The 12,351-nt window shown below is 38.0% G+C and overlaps 1 protein-coding gene across 6 annotated transcripts in view; it reads left to right on the forward strand.

Moving 5' to 3' along the window:
- The window catches only part of LOC118245314 (integrator complex subunit 6-like), a 37,958-nt gene that overhangs the window by 17,029 nt on the left and 8,578 nt on the right, over positions 1–12,351 (forward strand). For 5 of the 6 annotated variants that reach the window (XR_004777831.2, XR_004777829.2, XR_004777830.2 and 2 more), the window contains exons 3-9: positions 555–704; positions 1,402–1,491; positions 1,807–1,990; positions 2,815–2,943; positions 4,982–5,145; positions 6,212–6,364; positions 7,753–7,885. Coding sequence is in view for 3 of the 6 variants with exons in the window: in XM_035541362.2 (XP_035397255.1) it covers positions 555–704; positions 1,402–1,491; positions 1,807–1,990; positions 2,815–2,943; positions 4,982–5,145; positions 6,212–6,364; positions 7,753–7,885 (1,003 nt within the window). In the remaining 3 variants the exon portion in view is untranslated. Of the gene's footprint in view, positions 1–554; positions 705–1,401; positions 1,492–1,806; positions 1,991–2,814; positions 2,944–4,981; positions 5,146–6,211; positions 6,365–7,752; positions 7,886–8,075; positions 8,157–12,351 lie in introns of all 6 variants that reach the window. The other variant, XM_050713435.1, reaches the window with a different exon arrangement.

Raw genomic sequence — 12,351 nt, forward strand, 5'->3', positions numbered from 1 at the left:
TAAAGTTAAGCAAGAGTCACATAGTATATTAAAAATCAGCATATGAACTAAACTCATATGCTTATATACTTCCTACTTGGAGAAATTGTGGGAGGGAGAATATGTCACTAGGGAGCAAAGGTGACAGTCGTTATTGCTGCTTCTTTTCTTTCTTTCTTTTTAACTGTTACTGGTAGATTTTTAACTCCTGTATAAGCATATGCACGTTGCATGTGCATCCTTTCTTCTCGTCTTGATTTGGGGAGGAAAGGATGGAAGGGAGGTGGGCATAAGACAGAAGAAGCAAAGATGCTGCTGCTTGTATCTTTTGTCGTTGCTCTTTAGAGCTCTTCAAGCACTTTAATGTGTGTATTTTGTCAGTATCCCATTGTATATATACTGTATATTTCACATCAAGTTCTGCAGACCTGGATTAGGTGTGTGTAACATACAAGTGATGCAGTAGATTGAACAATGAGGGATATCCTTTTTTTGGTGGGAAGGGAGGTGGTTGTCAACTCACAGTTGATTCTAGTTCTTGCAAAACTGAAAAGCTTTTTTGTTTTATATAACAGGCTGGGTGGAAAGAAAACCACGCAACGTTTATGAATGAACTGAAAAATCTGCAGGCATCAGGACTAACAACTCTTGGTCAGGCACTCAGATCTTCATTTGATTTGTTAAATCTCAATAGATTAGTGTCTGGAATAGACAACTATGGACAGGTAACAATCTCTTTCTAGTCTTCCTTTTTATTTGTGTATGCTTCTCAGTTATAGTAGGGAGGGATTTTGGTGGTTCAGGTATATCTTTTTGCTTTTTCTGTTTTGTAATTGTTCTTTCAGATAGTTTGTGTGTTAAATCTTGAAAGTAAATTGTTTTTCTTTTTACATTTTCTGAGCATACCATGAAATACACTAGCACCTTTTTCTTGTTGAACTACAAAGCAGTAATGTAAATAACCCAGAGTGTAGATGTACAGTTGCTGCATTGGAGCATGTACACTGGATGGCAGCACATCTGCTTTTTCAGTTTTATTCTGTCTGTAGTTTGTCCTGCCTTTCCCTTTTCTCACATTTGGAAATTCCAGTTCAAAGTACTCTGTTTTTTCTGCGCTGCCACCATACATTACTGAGTTCATTGAGTAGCTGTATATTAACTTACTTATTCCTTTTGTGGAGTAGAAGGATTTGTAGCCGTTACTGGAGGAAAAAGACTAGTAATTCTAAAAATGTGTTTAGAATGCCTGTGCGTGCACGTGCAGAGTAGCACCTCGCACATAGTTCTGCGTGGTTCCACACCTGTTGAAAGAAAACTTCAGGGTTCTGAAAAATTGCTCATCTTACTGCTTACTTCATAGTGACAATAATCTACAACTGAGTGTTAAGGTTACTCCTAGCATTCCTGTGCTTTTGTCTCTAGGGAAGGAATCCATTCTTTTTGGAGCCGTCTATTTTGATTACCATCACAGATGGAAACAAACTGACAAATACAGCTGGAGTTCAAGAGGAGGTAAACTTGTATTAAATTCTTTCGAATTATGATCTTGCAAGTTGGCACTATGCTGAGATGAATGCTAATCGTTTTTATCCTGCAAAGAGTACCTCTGTTCCATCAGTCTATTCTACAGAGAAAAGCAGCTAGCTGTGGTGTTGTTGCCCAACCCCTAAATTCATAGCCCATATGGATTTCCAAACTATAGCTTCAGATAAACTAGTGGATAGAAGAGAAACGGAGTCCTTTGCAGAGTAATGGATAAATTTTGATATTATGTTTTTAGAAGTCTTGTCAAATACATGAAAATACTCCTAAATCTTCCCTTAACAGCTTCATCTTCCTTTGAATTCTCCTTTGCCTGGAAGTGAACTAACCAAAGAACCATTTCGTTGGGATCAAAGACTGTTTGCTCTAGTGCTGCGTTTGCCCGGAGCTGCATCTGCTGAACCAGAGCAGCTTGGGAGTGTGCCTACTGATGAATCTGCTATCACACAGATGTGTGAAGTTACAGGAGGTAACTGGATATTACTTTGCTTTGGCTTATGTTTGTCATTTGCCTTAAAACATTTATTTCCCTTTGACGAATCTTTACCCCTCCAGCTTTTTTTCATACGAATTACTCAGTGTCCATCTGAATCTGTGTGGTGCTTTTTGAGCTTGGTTTCCTGTTGCACAGGAGAACTTTAAAATAAAACCATATTCATATTTTAGATCTAGATCATTTTCTCAAGCACTAGTAGGAGGGATTTGAAAATTTCTTGGACTGTCCTTCAGAAGTTGATTTTGCTCACTCACGAGATTTGTTATTTAAATGTTGAGGTGGAGATGTATTACAGGGATTTTAATTCTGCTAAAGGGCTATTAAGCTAAATTTAATCTTAAAATGATTAATTCTGGAGTCTGTTCCTCAAGATCTTCATCAGAATTTTTGTTAAAAAATGTGCTTGAAGGTGTTGCATGGGAGAGGAAGTATGGGGATGTATTGGAGTTGATTAAGTTTGGGTAGACAAAAGCAGATAGGGCATGCAGACTTGGTGAAATTGGAGGTTGTTAAGGGCCTTTATAAACTTGGCCTTGGTCCAGCCTGATTTTGCCTTCATGGCTTTTTTATTTTTTAAGCAAATAGTAAAATCTAAGCAGGTTGTTGTTTTTTTTTCTTCTTAGGTTTCATTGCATTTGAAAAGTATTTAACATCAACTACTACTAATCTTGTTGCTATTATTTTAGAGAAAGCTGAAAGTCTTGGCAGTATGGCTTATGTAACAAAATGTCTTTCTTAAATTACAGAGGGAAAATATGAAAGCAAGCTCTGAGTAATCTTAATGATCTCTTGTATAGGTCGTTCCTACTGTGTTCGGACACAAAGAATGTTGAATCAATGTTTAGAATCTCTAGTTCAGAAAGTCCAAAGCGGAGTTGTTATTAACTTTGAAAAATCAGGACCAGATCCAGCTCCTGTTGGAGAAGGTACAGTAACCGCTTGTTCCTGTTAATGTTTAAAAAAAAAAAAAAAAGTGTTGTATATGCATGCAAATCCCCTTTAGTGTCTTCAATTTCCTTCCTTTTAGCTTTTCACTGCAGTGCACAGGATTTATCAGATGCCTAGTCTAAAAAAGTGATTAAGCTATAGAGCTTATGTGCTTCAGCGATAGAGTTCTGATTTCTCTTTAATTACCCCAGATCACTATGGATGTACTTTTCATAACTTTAGGGTTGTTTGTTTAGCCTTGTCTTAGCTACATTTTTCATTATATTTTAACTCGGTAAGTTAAAAAGTGCTGTATGTTTGCACGGACTTGAATGGGTAATCTACCTGCCTGCTACTAGCTCTCCTGTCACTTTTTTTAAACTCTTTTTTTGGGGGGCTGAAGGAAGTAACAGAGGGAAGTGAATATTAGTAGGAAGTGGTAAAGTTTGAATTGCTGCTGTCAAAACTTTGTTTGAAATGAACTAAGTTTGGGATTAGTGTATTTGAGTCCTTAATCATTTGTGAAGTAATTTCAGCGCTGAATTTGCTGGACATTTTCGTTCTGTTAATTGATCAGAAACACAGTAAACTTCAATTGAGTGTTCGTAGCTGCAAGCGAAAAACTCAGTGCAGAGAACAAGGAATTATTTTGATAGCTGCAAGTAAAGTACATAACGGAATAGAAAAATGCATTCTTAATGTGGACAAATCTTTTGGATTTGCAGAACTTCATGGCTGAAAGGAAGGAGAGAGCTGACCAGTTTATAGTTAGGAAATGAGGAGGTTTCTGGAACGTCAGAAGCTTAATAGCTTTTAGGGTCCCCGAGCATCCTAGCACAGCCAGTTGTACCCCTACTTTCCTTTCTTTTTTTAATCACCTTTTTCTTGCTTTATATATTTTTTTCTCTTTTTGCTTAGTAGCGTCGTTCTATTGTAAGTATGCTTAAGGTTTTCCTGTAAGGCCTCGCAGGATAGCACTTCAGCAGATTCTTGGGTCTCTGTTGACACAAATGTTCTCCTATGTGGCAAAACAGCTGGTGAAATTTTTTTTTCTTTTGTCACATTCTAAATGGTAATGTGCTGTGAATACATATGCACAAAAAGATGGAGAGCTTCTGTCTTTACATAAATTGTGGAAATCCTCAACTGAAGAGAAATGCGATGCTGTTCACCAAAGTTTTAAAAATCACTGTACATACAATGCAGAGAAATAAAACTGGTACGTAACTGAAAGGTGTTTTGCACAGTATTATTGGCTAGCTGTTTAAAGCAGGGCAATTCAGTAGAGTAAAATGTTCTTCAGATGAAAAAGAGTCTTGAAATACATGATCCCTTCTGTGTCACTTGCCTTGAAGAGCAGTCTTTGAAAAATAATTCTGAGATTCTGTACTGCTGCAGACTTCTTTGTGCTCAGTGTGGAGGAAGTCTGTGCTGGTATGTTACAACGGACTGACAGAACACCGCTCTTCCCAGTAGACAGTGGGCTTTAAGTGATTTGTGACTTCTTACTAATTAAAAATGTGACAAAAGCTGCTCCTGCCAGATGCATCTGACTTCTCCATGAAACTTTTCTTCACTTTCAGTTTCCATGAGTGGCAACATCAGTCAGTGAGCTTTGCATCCCATATAGAAAGGCTGTAAATGCGAATTACCAGTCTTTACAGGTGCAGCAGAACTGAAAATGATAGACTTGCTGTTGCGTATCAGATGTATGTCAAAGTACTGAACTTGGGTGAATAAGCAGACCCAAATAACATTTTCCGTAATATGAAAGTACCCTGCTGCACTAATCAGCTAATTGCTGAGCCACAGGAGCAGAAGGGTGGATGTGGGCAAATGTTTACATTTTTTCTCAGATGATGCTGTTCTACGCTTTGATACGTAGTTTTTTCAGCCGCTGATGTGAAGATCCCGTGTCTTTGAAACACTCGTAGTGAAACATCTTATTGGTTGCTAATAGAAAAATTTTGCTGGGAGACAAATGCATGCCATGTAGCTTTTTATTTTATTTTTTATTTTGCTTTGTTTAAATTTTAGATGGACTTGTTGATTCATCCAGACCCATCAATTCATTTGCTTCTCAACCGTGGCATAGTTGTCATAAGCTCATTTATGTACGGCCTAACCCTAAAACTGGTGTTCCTGTTGGGCATTGGCCAATCCCAGAATCTTTTTGGCCCGATCAGAATTCACCAACACTGGTAAGTCAAGAACTGAAAAAAGGATTCTACACCTAATTAAACAGACTGAAAATTAATAATCAAGTAATTTTTGACTTTCTGTGTTTGCTAATGCAATCTGTCTTTGCTTGAAAACAATAGTTAAAACTTTTTAACAGAGTAGTATAATCTAATGTAGATACTGTATGCTGTGATTTTTATTTTACTTTTTTTATCTGGAAGCATTACTTCCATGTGTATGGTTGATCAGTTTGGTTTAAAAAAATCTTCAAAAGATTATAAAATTGAACTCCGAATTACTTCATATAAAGCTTCTGACTAAAATTTGTTATATAAAATCCATTTTGGATGGAACACGGAGTATTTATTTTTGATGAGGAGGATAGATCAACCGTATTTTTTTTTTAGTACTTCAGATGTGGACTCTTCTTTCACTAGCAGAAGGAATTAAAACTGAAATAGAACAGTTACCCATTCAGAAAATGAGATAAAAAGATCATTAACTTCATTCATCCTTTCTTAATGAAACAATCATGCATTTGGCTTATCTTGCTAGGCTTTCTAGGTATCTCTCTTGTTAGGCATGTTCTCTTCCTAAACTTTGCAAGTGCTCAAGATACAGTTCCGCCCTCCCCCCATGATTCAAGAGGAAAAAAATTCAAACTCAACAGGGAGTATCTTGAGGATATTCTTTGTGAAGTGAGCAGTTTCACATCTTCAATTCTACGAACATCAAGCTAAGAAGCAGAGTTGGAAGTTTCCTTTAAACCCATCTATGACATGGATTGACTGGCATGGAGGCTTCTAAATATCAAGATAAATAGTGGAATGCTAACCGTATTTTTCTCTTTGTGGGAAGAATGTGTGTGCCTGTGTGCACATGTATGTTTTTAAGTTAGAGAAATATTACGTTAGTTTATATTCTGTTGTAGGAGCTCGTCCCCTTTCTTTTTTGAAATAAATTGGAAATTGAAAGTTTAAGCTTACAAGATAGTAAAATGTATGTTTATGAATAATTTGTTTTCTTAGAGTTGATTTGTTTACCATAAGTACTAGATAACTGATGTGTTTCTCCACTTCCTTTTAGCCTCCACGCACAGCTCACCCTGTTGTGAGATTCTCCTGTGTTGATTGTGAGCCAATGGTAATAGACAAGCTTCCTTTTGACAAGTATGAGCTTGAGCCTTCGCCCTTAACACAGTACATCTTGGAACGAAAGTCTCCCCATACCTGCTGGCAGGTATTTGCCCTTATGTTTCTACAGTCAAATAAATGGGTATCCTGAAGTGGTAGTACCTTGGTTTTTGTAAGCCTTGGAGAGTTGGGGTCTGGCGTGAGAGTCTGCAGTTGATGAGAAGAAGTGTGTCAAGGTTTCAGTTACCTTCTTTCTAATAGAATTATCAGGAGTTAGAATGAGTGATCCCTCTACAGGCTTTGTAATCTCATTTAATTCTGTTTCTAGGTCCATTTCATTTTGCTAAGAAGTGTGTCCCACAGATTCCATTCTTGGCTAAATTGCAATTCTCTGTAGGCTTTCATTTGCTTTTGGGGAAACTATGCTAGTTTCTATCATAGCTGCAGATGTTCATTAGGTAACAATTTCCACTAGTTAATTGAAGCTGCTATTGGGAATCGAATGGACACTGTTGATCTTGTTGATGAGATTGGCCTAGAAGAAGCAAAAGTTCTGATGTTGAAATCCTTTGTCACATGCTCTTTTGTGATTTTGGATAAGTGATGTGTTCCTGCATCCTCTATAAAATAAGGCTTGTAAATCCCTTCTAAATGGTGTTCTTGTAAAGGGTAGCTTAATAGGTACAAGAGGAACTTGATTAGTGTGGGATCTTACCCAGAAGGATGGGACTGGAAGTCTATCTTCTATTTTTGTTTGCCTAATAAATATTAAAACTTAACTGAAAGCATAAGATGTATTTTTGAAGTTAGTTTTAATTGAAAAATTGAAGTTACTTCTAATAAACTTACTTCAAAAATGGCCTTAAAGCATTCATAGATATATTATTTGCCTAAGTCCTCCAGACAGTCTTGTTAAATTTTCCTATTTTCCAAAAACTGCTTTTCTTCTCCCAGCTGCTTAACAGACCCATGCATACTAGGGAAACGGGCTCAACATTAAGAGTGTGGACACTTGATGTGATTGAAAGATGTTCCCTGAATATTCCTGTTTGTTATGCTTGATATGTATGTGTAAGACGTTTTAGATTTCCTTTTATCAGTGTTGTAAATTCTAGTCCTGCTATTTTACAGGTCAGAAGAGTAATTTCAAATGCATTGTTTATTAACATAACTGTCACAGATGTCCCTTAACCTATTTCAAATAATTTCAAAATCTTTTCAGAGCATCACTTAAGTAGGCTCACTAAAGCACTAAAGATTATATTGTGAAGAGCATTTCCGCGCTGACTGGGAGTATGCTAAATGTTGCATGTTTGCATTTTGTGACTGGGAAGTGCAAGTGCATGCTCATCCTGATGTGTGCAACCTCAAACTTGGCTGTTCTTGATAACTTGTCGCCTTAATGCAGTAAGATTCAGATTGTTTTTAAAGTGCTCTATGCTTAGTATTCTTCATGTTCTTCTAATAGTGATACATATTTTTTTTCTTTATCAGGTATTTGTGAGTAGCAGTGGAAAATACAGTGAACTTGGCCATCCATTTGGGTATTTAAAAGCAAGCACTACTCTAACCTGTGTAAACCTCTTTGTGATGCCTTACAACTATCCTGTTTTACTTCCATTGTTAGGTAGGTAATAAATTTACGTTGGACTGCTGATGCAGCTACTTGAGGAAAAAAAAAAAAGTGGTCAGTGTTCTGCCTTAGTTTGAGACATTATAAAATAATGGAGAATGGAGAGTAGAGAATGTTGCAAACTCTTTAATAAAATTTGGGAGGAGAGGATTTTCATACCCCCTCTCCCTTTTTTTCTCTCCAGCAGAGGAGGAGAGCTACCTGCTTCCAGTGCATGTTTGATGCTGTTCACCTCCTAGACACGTAGCCTCTTCCTTAACCTGGAGTAAGCTTCAACCTCCATTCTTTTCCCTCATTTAGGGTGTGGTGTATCCAGGTTTTGCCGTTGCTCTTGTAGCAGCTAATTTTTTTTTTTCTGGAAGATGAGATTCAGTGTTATGGGTGTTGGGAAGAGGGAATTCCCTGATGCTGTTTAGAGCAGTAAGAAGGAATAGAGTAGTGAAACAGCCTACAGTTCTTCCCTGCCCAAAGAACCAATGTTTTTTACACTCACAATAAACTACTTTCTACAGGAAAGACAGTATGAAAAGGTGCTGTGTGAGTAACTGCCATAATAATTATGTCTATTAGGGTCTTGGCATAAAGGTAATGGCAGAGAGGAGAGTTTCTTGGGTGTTGCCAAACCTTTTAGTTGCAGATGCTGTAGGACTTTTTGTTCTGTTTATATAGATAGAAAATAAAAATAGATAGAAAATAAAATTTATATAGATAAAAAATAGAAGTGCAAATTGGAGAGAATGAACACAAACTTGATTATTACTTTCTTGCACAAGGTTGTTGCATATAGTTCTGGAAAACAACTTGGGATTGCTTTTTCCTAATCCTGGTCATAATCAAAAAAAGAAATTTGTGCTTGCTGGGTAAGGTGGCTGCCTTATATAATCATCCTTGTAGCCTAACAGTTGTCTTAAAGTGTGCAAGCAGGATCCTTCAAGACTAATTTAGCATTTTCTGTAAGCTGGTGGCTAATGCATTACTGTTGCAGGTCCACTTGCTGAAAAGTCATTACTGATACTAAAAGAATTCCCCTGTTTGTTTTGATGTTCTTTTGATGTTTGTTTGCAGTTCTACTATGTCTTCCCTGGGAGCTCATGTCTTCCTCCTGCCTTTTTTGCAGGGTTATAAAGCTCTTCCTGCTTTTTTTTTTGAAAAAAAGCACCTTTTCAGTATGTGTAATGCTATTCTTCAGGTCACTCACATCCGCCTGGTATCCCACATCTTAAGTTTGCGAAGGCTGTTTAAAGGAGAATGTGGAGCTTCCATGTTGTGCAAGTTGTAAAATGGATGTTTTCTCTAGAACGTGAACGCACAGCATTCTCTGTTGGTGACACAAAAGCATACGTGAAGTGTTACCTTCAGATCTTGTACCACAACTTTGTTTATCCTTGGTCTCTAAGGCATGGTGGAATGAAGTTCTGTGGAATATACCTAAACCTGAAAGCAGATTTAGCCCCTTCTATTACTCTCACCCAGATTAAAAAGGACGTGAGAACTTCCAAACCAAGGAGAAACTTAGCGTATCCAGCCCACCAATGTTGGTCCACCAGTTGAGGTTCTAGTGGCTACTGCCCATGCTGCGCTGGAGAAGTGGGACTTGTCCTGGTATAGTACCATGGATAATACTTCTCCCTTCCTTTTATTGTCTCTTTCAGACAAGTCAAAAACACCTTACGACTGTAGCATTTGTACTGGCTTATCGAGTGACTTACGTGTGTTCAAGCATTATAAACAGACCACAAGATGCTGAAGATTTTTTTTTCTTGCATTTCTGTATTTCTGCGTTCTTGAGCAGGGCAAGCCTTAATCCTGTTTTTGGTTTAAAAAAAAAAAAAAAAAGTATAGGAGACAGTCCTAAAAGATAGGGTAGGTGTGCATGAAGGAGCTTGCAGGTGATGCTTGAGTAAATTTGGCTTATGCGTTACAGAGATTTCCCGTTCAAGGATTGTTGCCTTTGCTACTAGCATAGCTAATGTACTTGAGATATTCTACTGTTTAAAAACAATTGCACAGCCAAGTTCATCAAGTAAAAGTCAAACGAGGGGATAGAGATGGCAGTGCTGCATCTCATCTCTACTAAGATGCTTTCTTGATTGATTTTCATAGAAGGGCCGGTACTGCTGGGCAACAGGAGTGATTATTCACTGGGAGGGTCAGCAGAAGTAGTATTGAAATGGCTATTACGAAAATACCATCAGAAGGTGGTCAGTAGCCTTTCTGTGTGGATCTAAATATGCAGAAGGATGAGCATTTAGAAAATGGCTGCCCGTGAAGGACTGCAATATGGGTCGTTTCCTTTGATGATTTTACAGGCTGCTTGAGCGAACCTGCAAGTAATGATTTTATATTTTGGAAACCAAGCGTTGTCTTTCTCACAAATGCGAACGTAGGATGCCCTTGCACTAGGAGGGAGGGCCAAACATTTTGTACCAATGGAAACAGCACGGTACCTTTTTTAGTGTTGGATACTATTTTACGTTGTAGCTCCTTATATTTAGGCTAGATTTTTTGCAGGGAAGAATATTGCTTTTCTTGAATGTAAAAGCGCGAGTCTCCCACTGCTTAAAACAAACGAGCATATCTATTAGTGCAGAGACGTTAGGGAGCTCAGGGAGTGGTGGTATACTTGCTCAGGTGGCATTTAGCATGGGTAGTGATATTACCAAAATAAAAACTTAAACTTTTTTTTGTTACATGGTATAAACAGTCACAACTAGAATGTCAAATGATCTCTTCTGGTAATTAGGCTCTTGCCGAACTGCTAAAATTGCCTATTGACCCTTCTCTCCTGCACACTTTTTCTCTCCCTTTTGTTCACTGAGTTTGAAAGTGCATCGAGCCCCCTTATGTGGTACTGGTTACTGAAGATGTGTATTGCTATCGTGGTTTGTCATGATTCGGGCGTTTTGTACATTAGTCTGAAGTGGTAAAGAGCATTTGGAGCACAAATTAACTGGTCTGCCTGTAGTTTTACCTGTTCTCTTGGAATTGCTACAACTTGTGGCCCTTTACTGGTTGTTTCTATTGCCATCTTCCCAATTATCCAGTGCTTTTGGCTCCCTCTGAGTTTAGAAGTGAAAAGAGTACGGTATTGATTTCTGGACTACACAGAGCAGTATCTGAAAATCAGTAGGTTGGATTAAAACTGTGTAAAGATGATTTCAGTGCTTTTGGATTTTATCTACAAAAGGTTTGGATTTAATCCATGAATGAACTAGTTAACTGAGTTACTGTTTGTTTCCTTATGTATATAAATGATTATGTGCAGCCCACTGCACGGTGGAAAGAATGCATTTCAAGTGCCTGTGTTGCAATCTGTTGACAGTGCATGTCTCAAACTCTTGCTATAGAGGCAGGTAAGATGTTGACGGTGATGTTCTCCTTGACTTGTGGCCATGTTTATCACTGTGACTTTCTTCCTTTTAAAGGAAGCTCATGCTGTGGGGAGGCTCTCTGTAGATAGGACAGACAAATCTTCGCTGAAGCTCTACTTAGATTTGAGAACTTCTTACCTGGATAGCAAAGATCAGGAAGGTGCTTCTGCATTTGATTTCTCAGACTGCAGCCATGCTGCAGATTAAGAATCATAGGTAGTTGATCCAGTATGTATTATGAAAATCTGTGCCATTTGAGAGTGGCTGTGCCATCAAACTTCAGGGGCTATATGTTGGAACAACCTTCGCGGAGGAAGAACTGAGATAGTAGTAAGCTGTTGTTAAGGAGTTGAAGGTTCAAGCTGTACTTAGAACCAACTCATAGGCTTTAAAGTATTAAAATGCTCTAACACTGAATATTTTACAGGACTGGTATTTTTAATTTTTAATTTTGTGAGGGAGGTATAGTTCAGCTTCCTTTTTGCGGCAAAAGAGCTAATGGGCTTGTAAGATAAGAACGGGTGGTATTTCCTATTTGCCACTTGCCTCATGGTACTACCACGGGTTCTTTTGGATAATAGCGCTAAGCATATTGAGATGTAAAATTGAGTTCTAATTTGTTCTCTCAAACTGCACCGCGCTTCCTTCAGGCCAGGAAAGAGAACCAGAGCATCTGTAGTGTGGTTTTTGTGTGATACAGAATTAATTTAGATTAGAAAATACCTGTAATTAAGTGTGGTTTGGCTATGAGAACTTGGAAAATTGTGTCTTAACATCTGTTCCATTTGTGCAGAATGCTATGCAAGTCAAATTTTCTTCTCCAAATATATCTTCCTGAAAGCTCAATCTGGAGAAAACAATTTCCTTGCTGCATCTGTCTTTCTCGCACCCTCCTCTGTGTGCATCTCCATATTCTGCAGCTCTCCACAGTTAATTTTTGGACATCCCTTTCTCCAGTTCTGTATTTACTTCCACTAGCCTCCCTTTGCCAGCATGTTATTGCCCTACTAAGGAGAAGCTTGATCTCAGTTGATAATTTATAATTTCAAATGATTAATTGCAGGATACTGTGTTCTCTTCTGATGTTTA

Source organism: Cygnus atratus, chromosome 13 (genome assembly GCF_013377495.2).
Source record: "Cygnus atratus isolate AKBS03 ecotype Queensland, Australia chromosome 13, CAtr_DNAZoo_HiC_assembly, whole genome shotgun sequence".
NCBI lineage: Eukaryota > Metazoa > Chordata > Aves > Anseriformes > Anatidae > Cygnus > Cygnus atratus.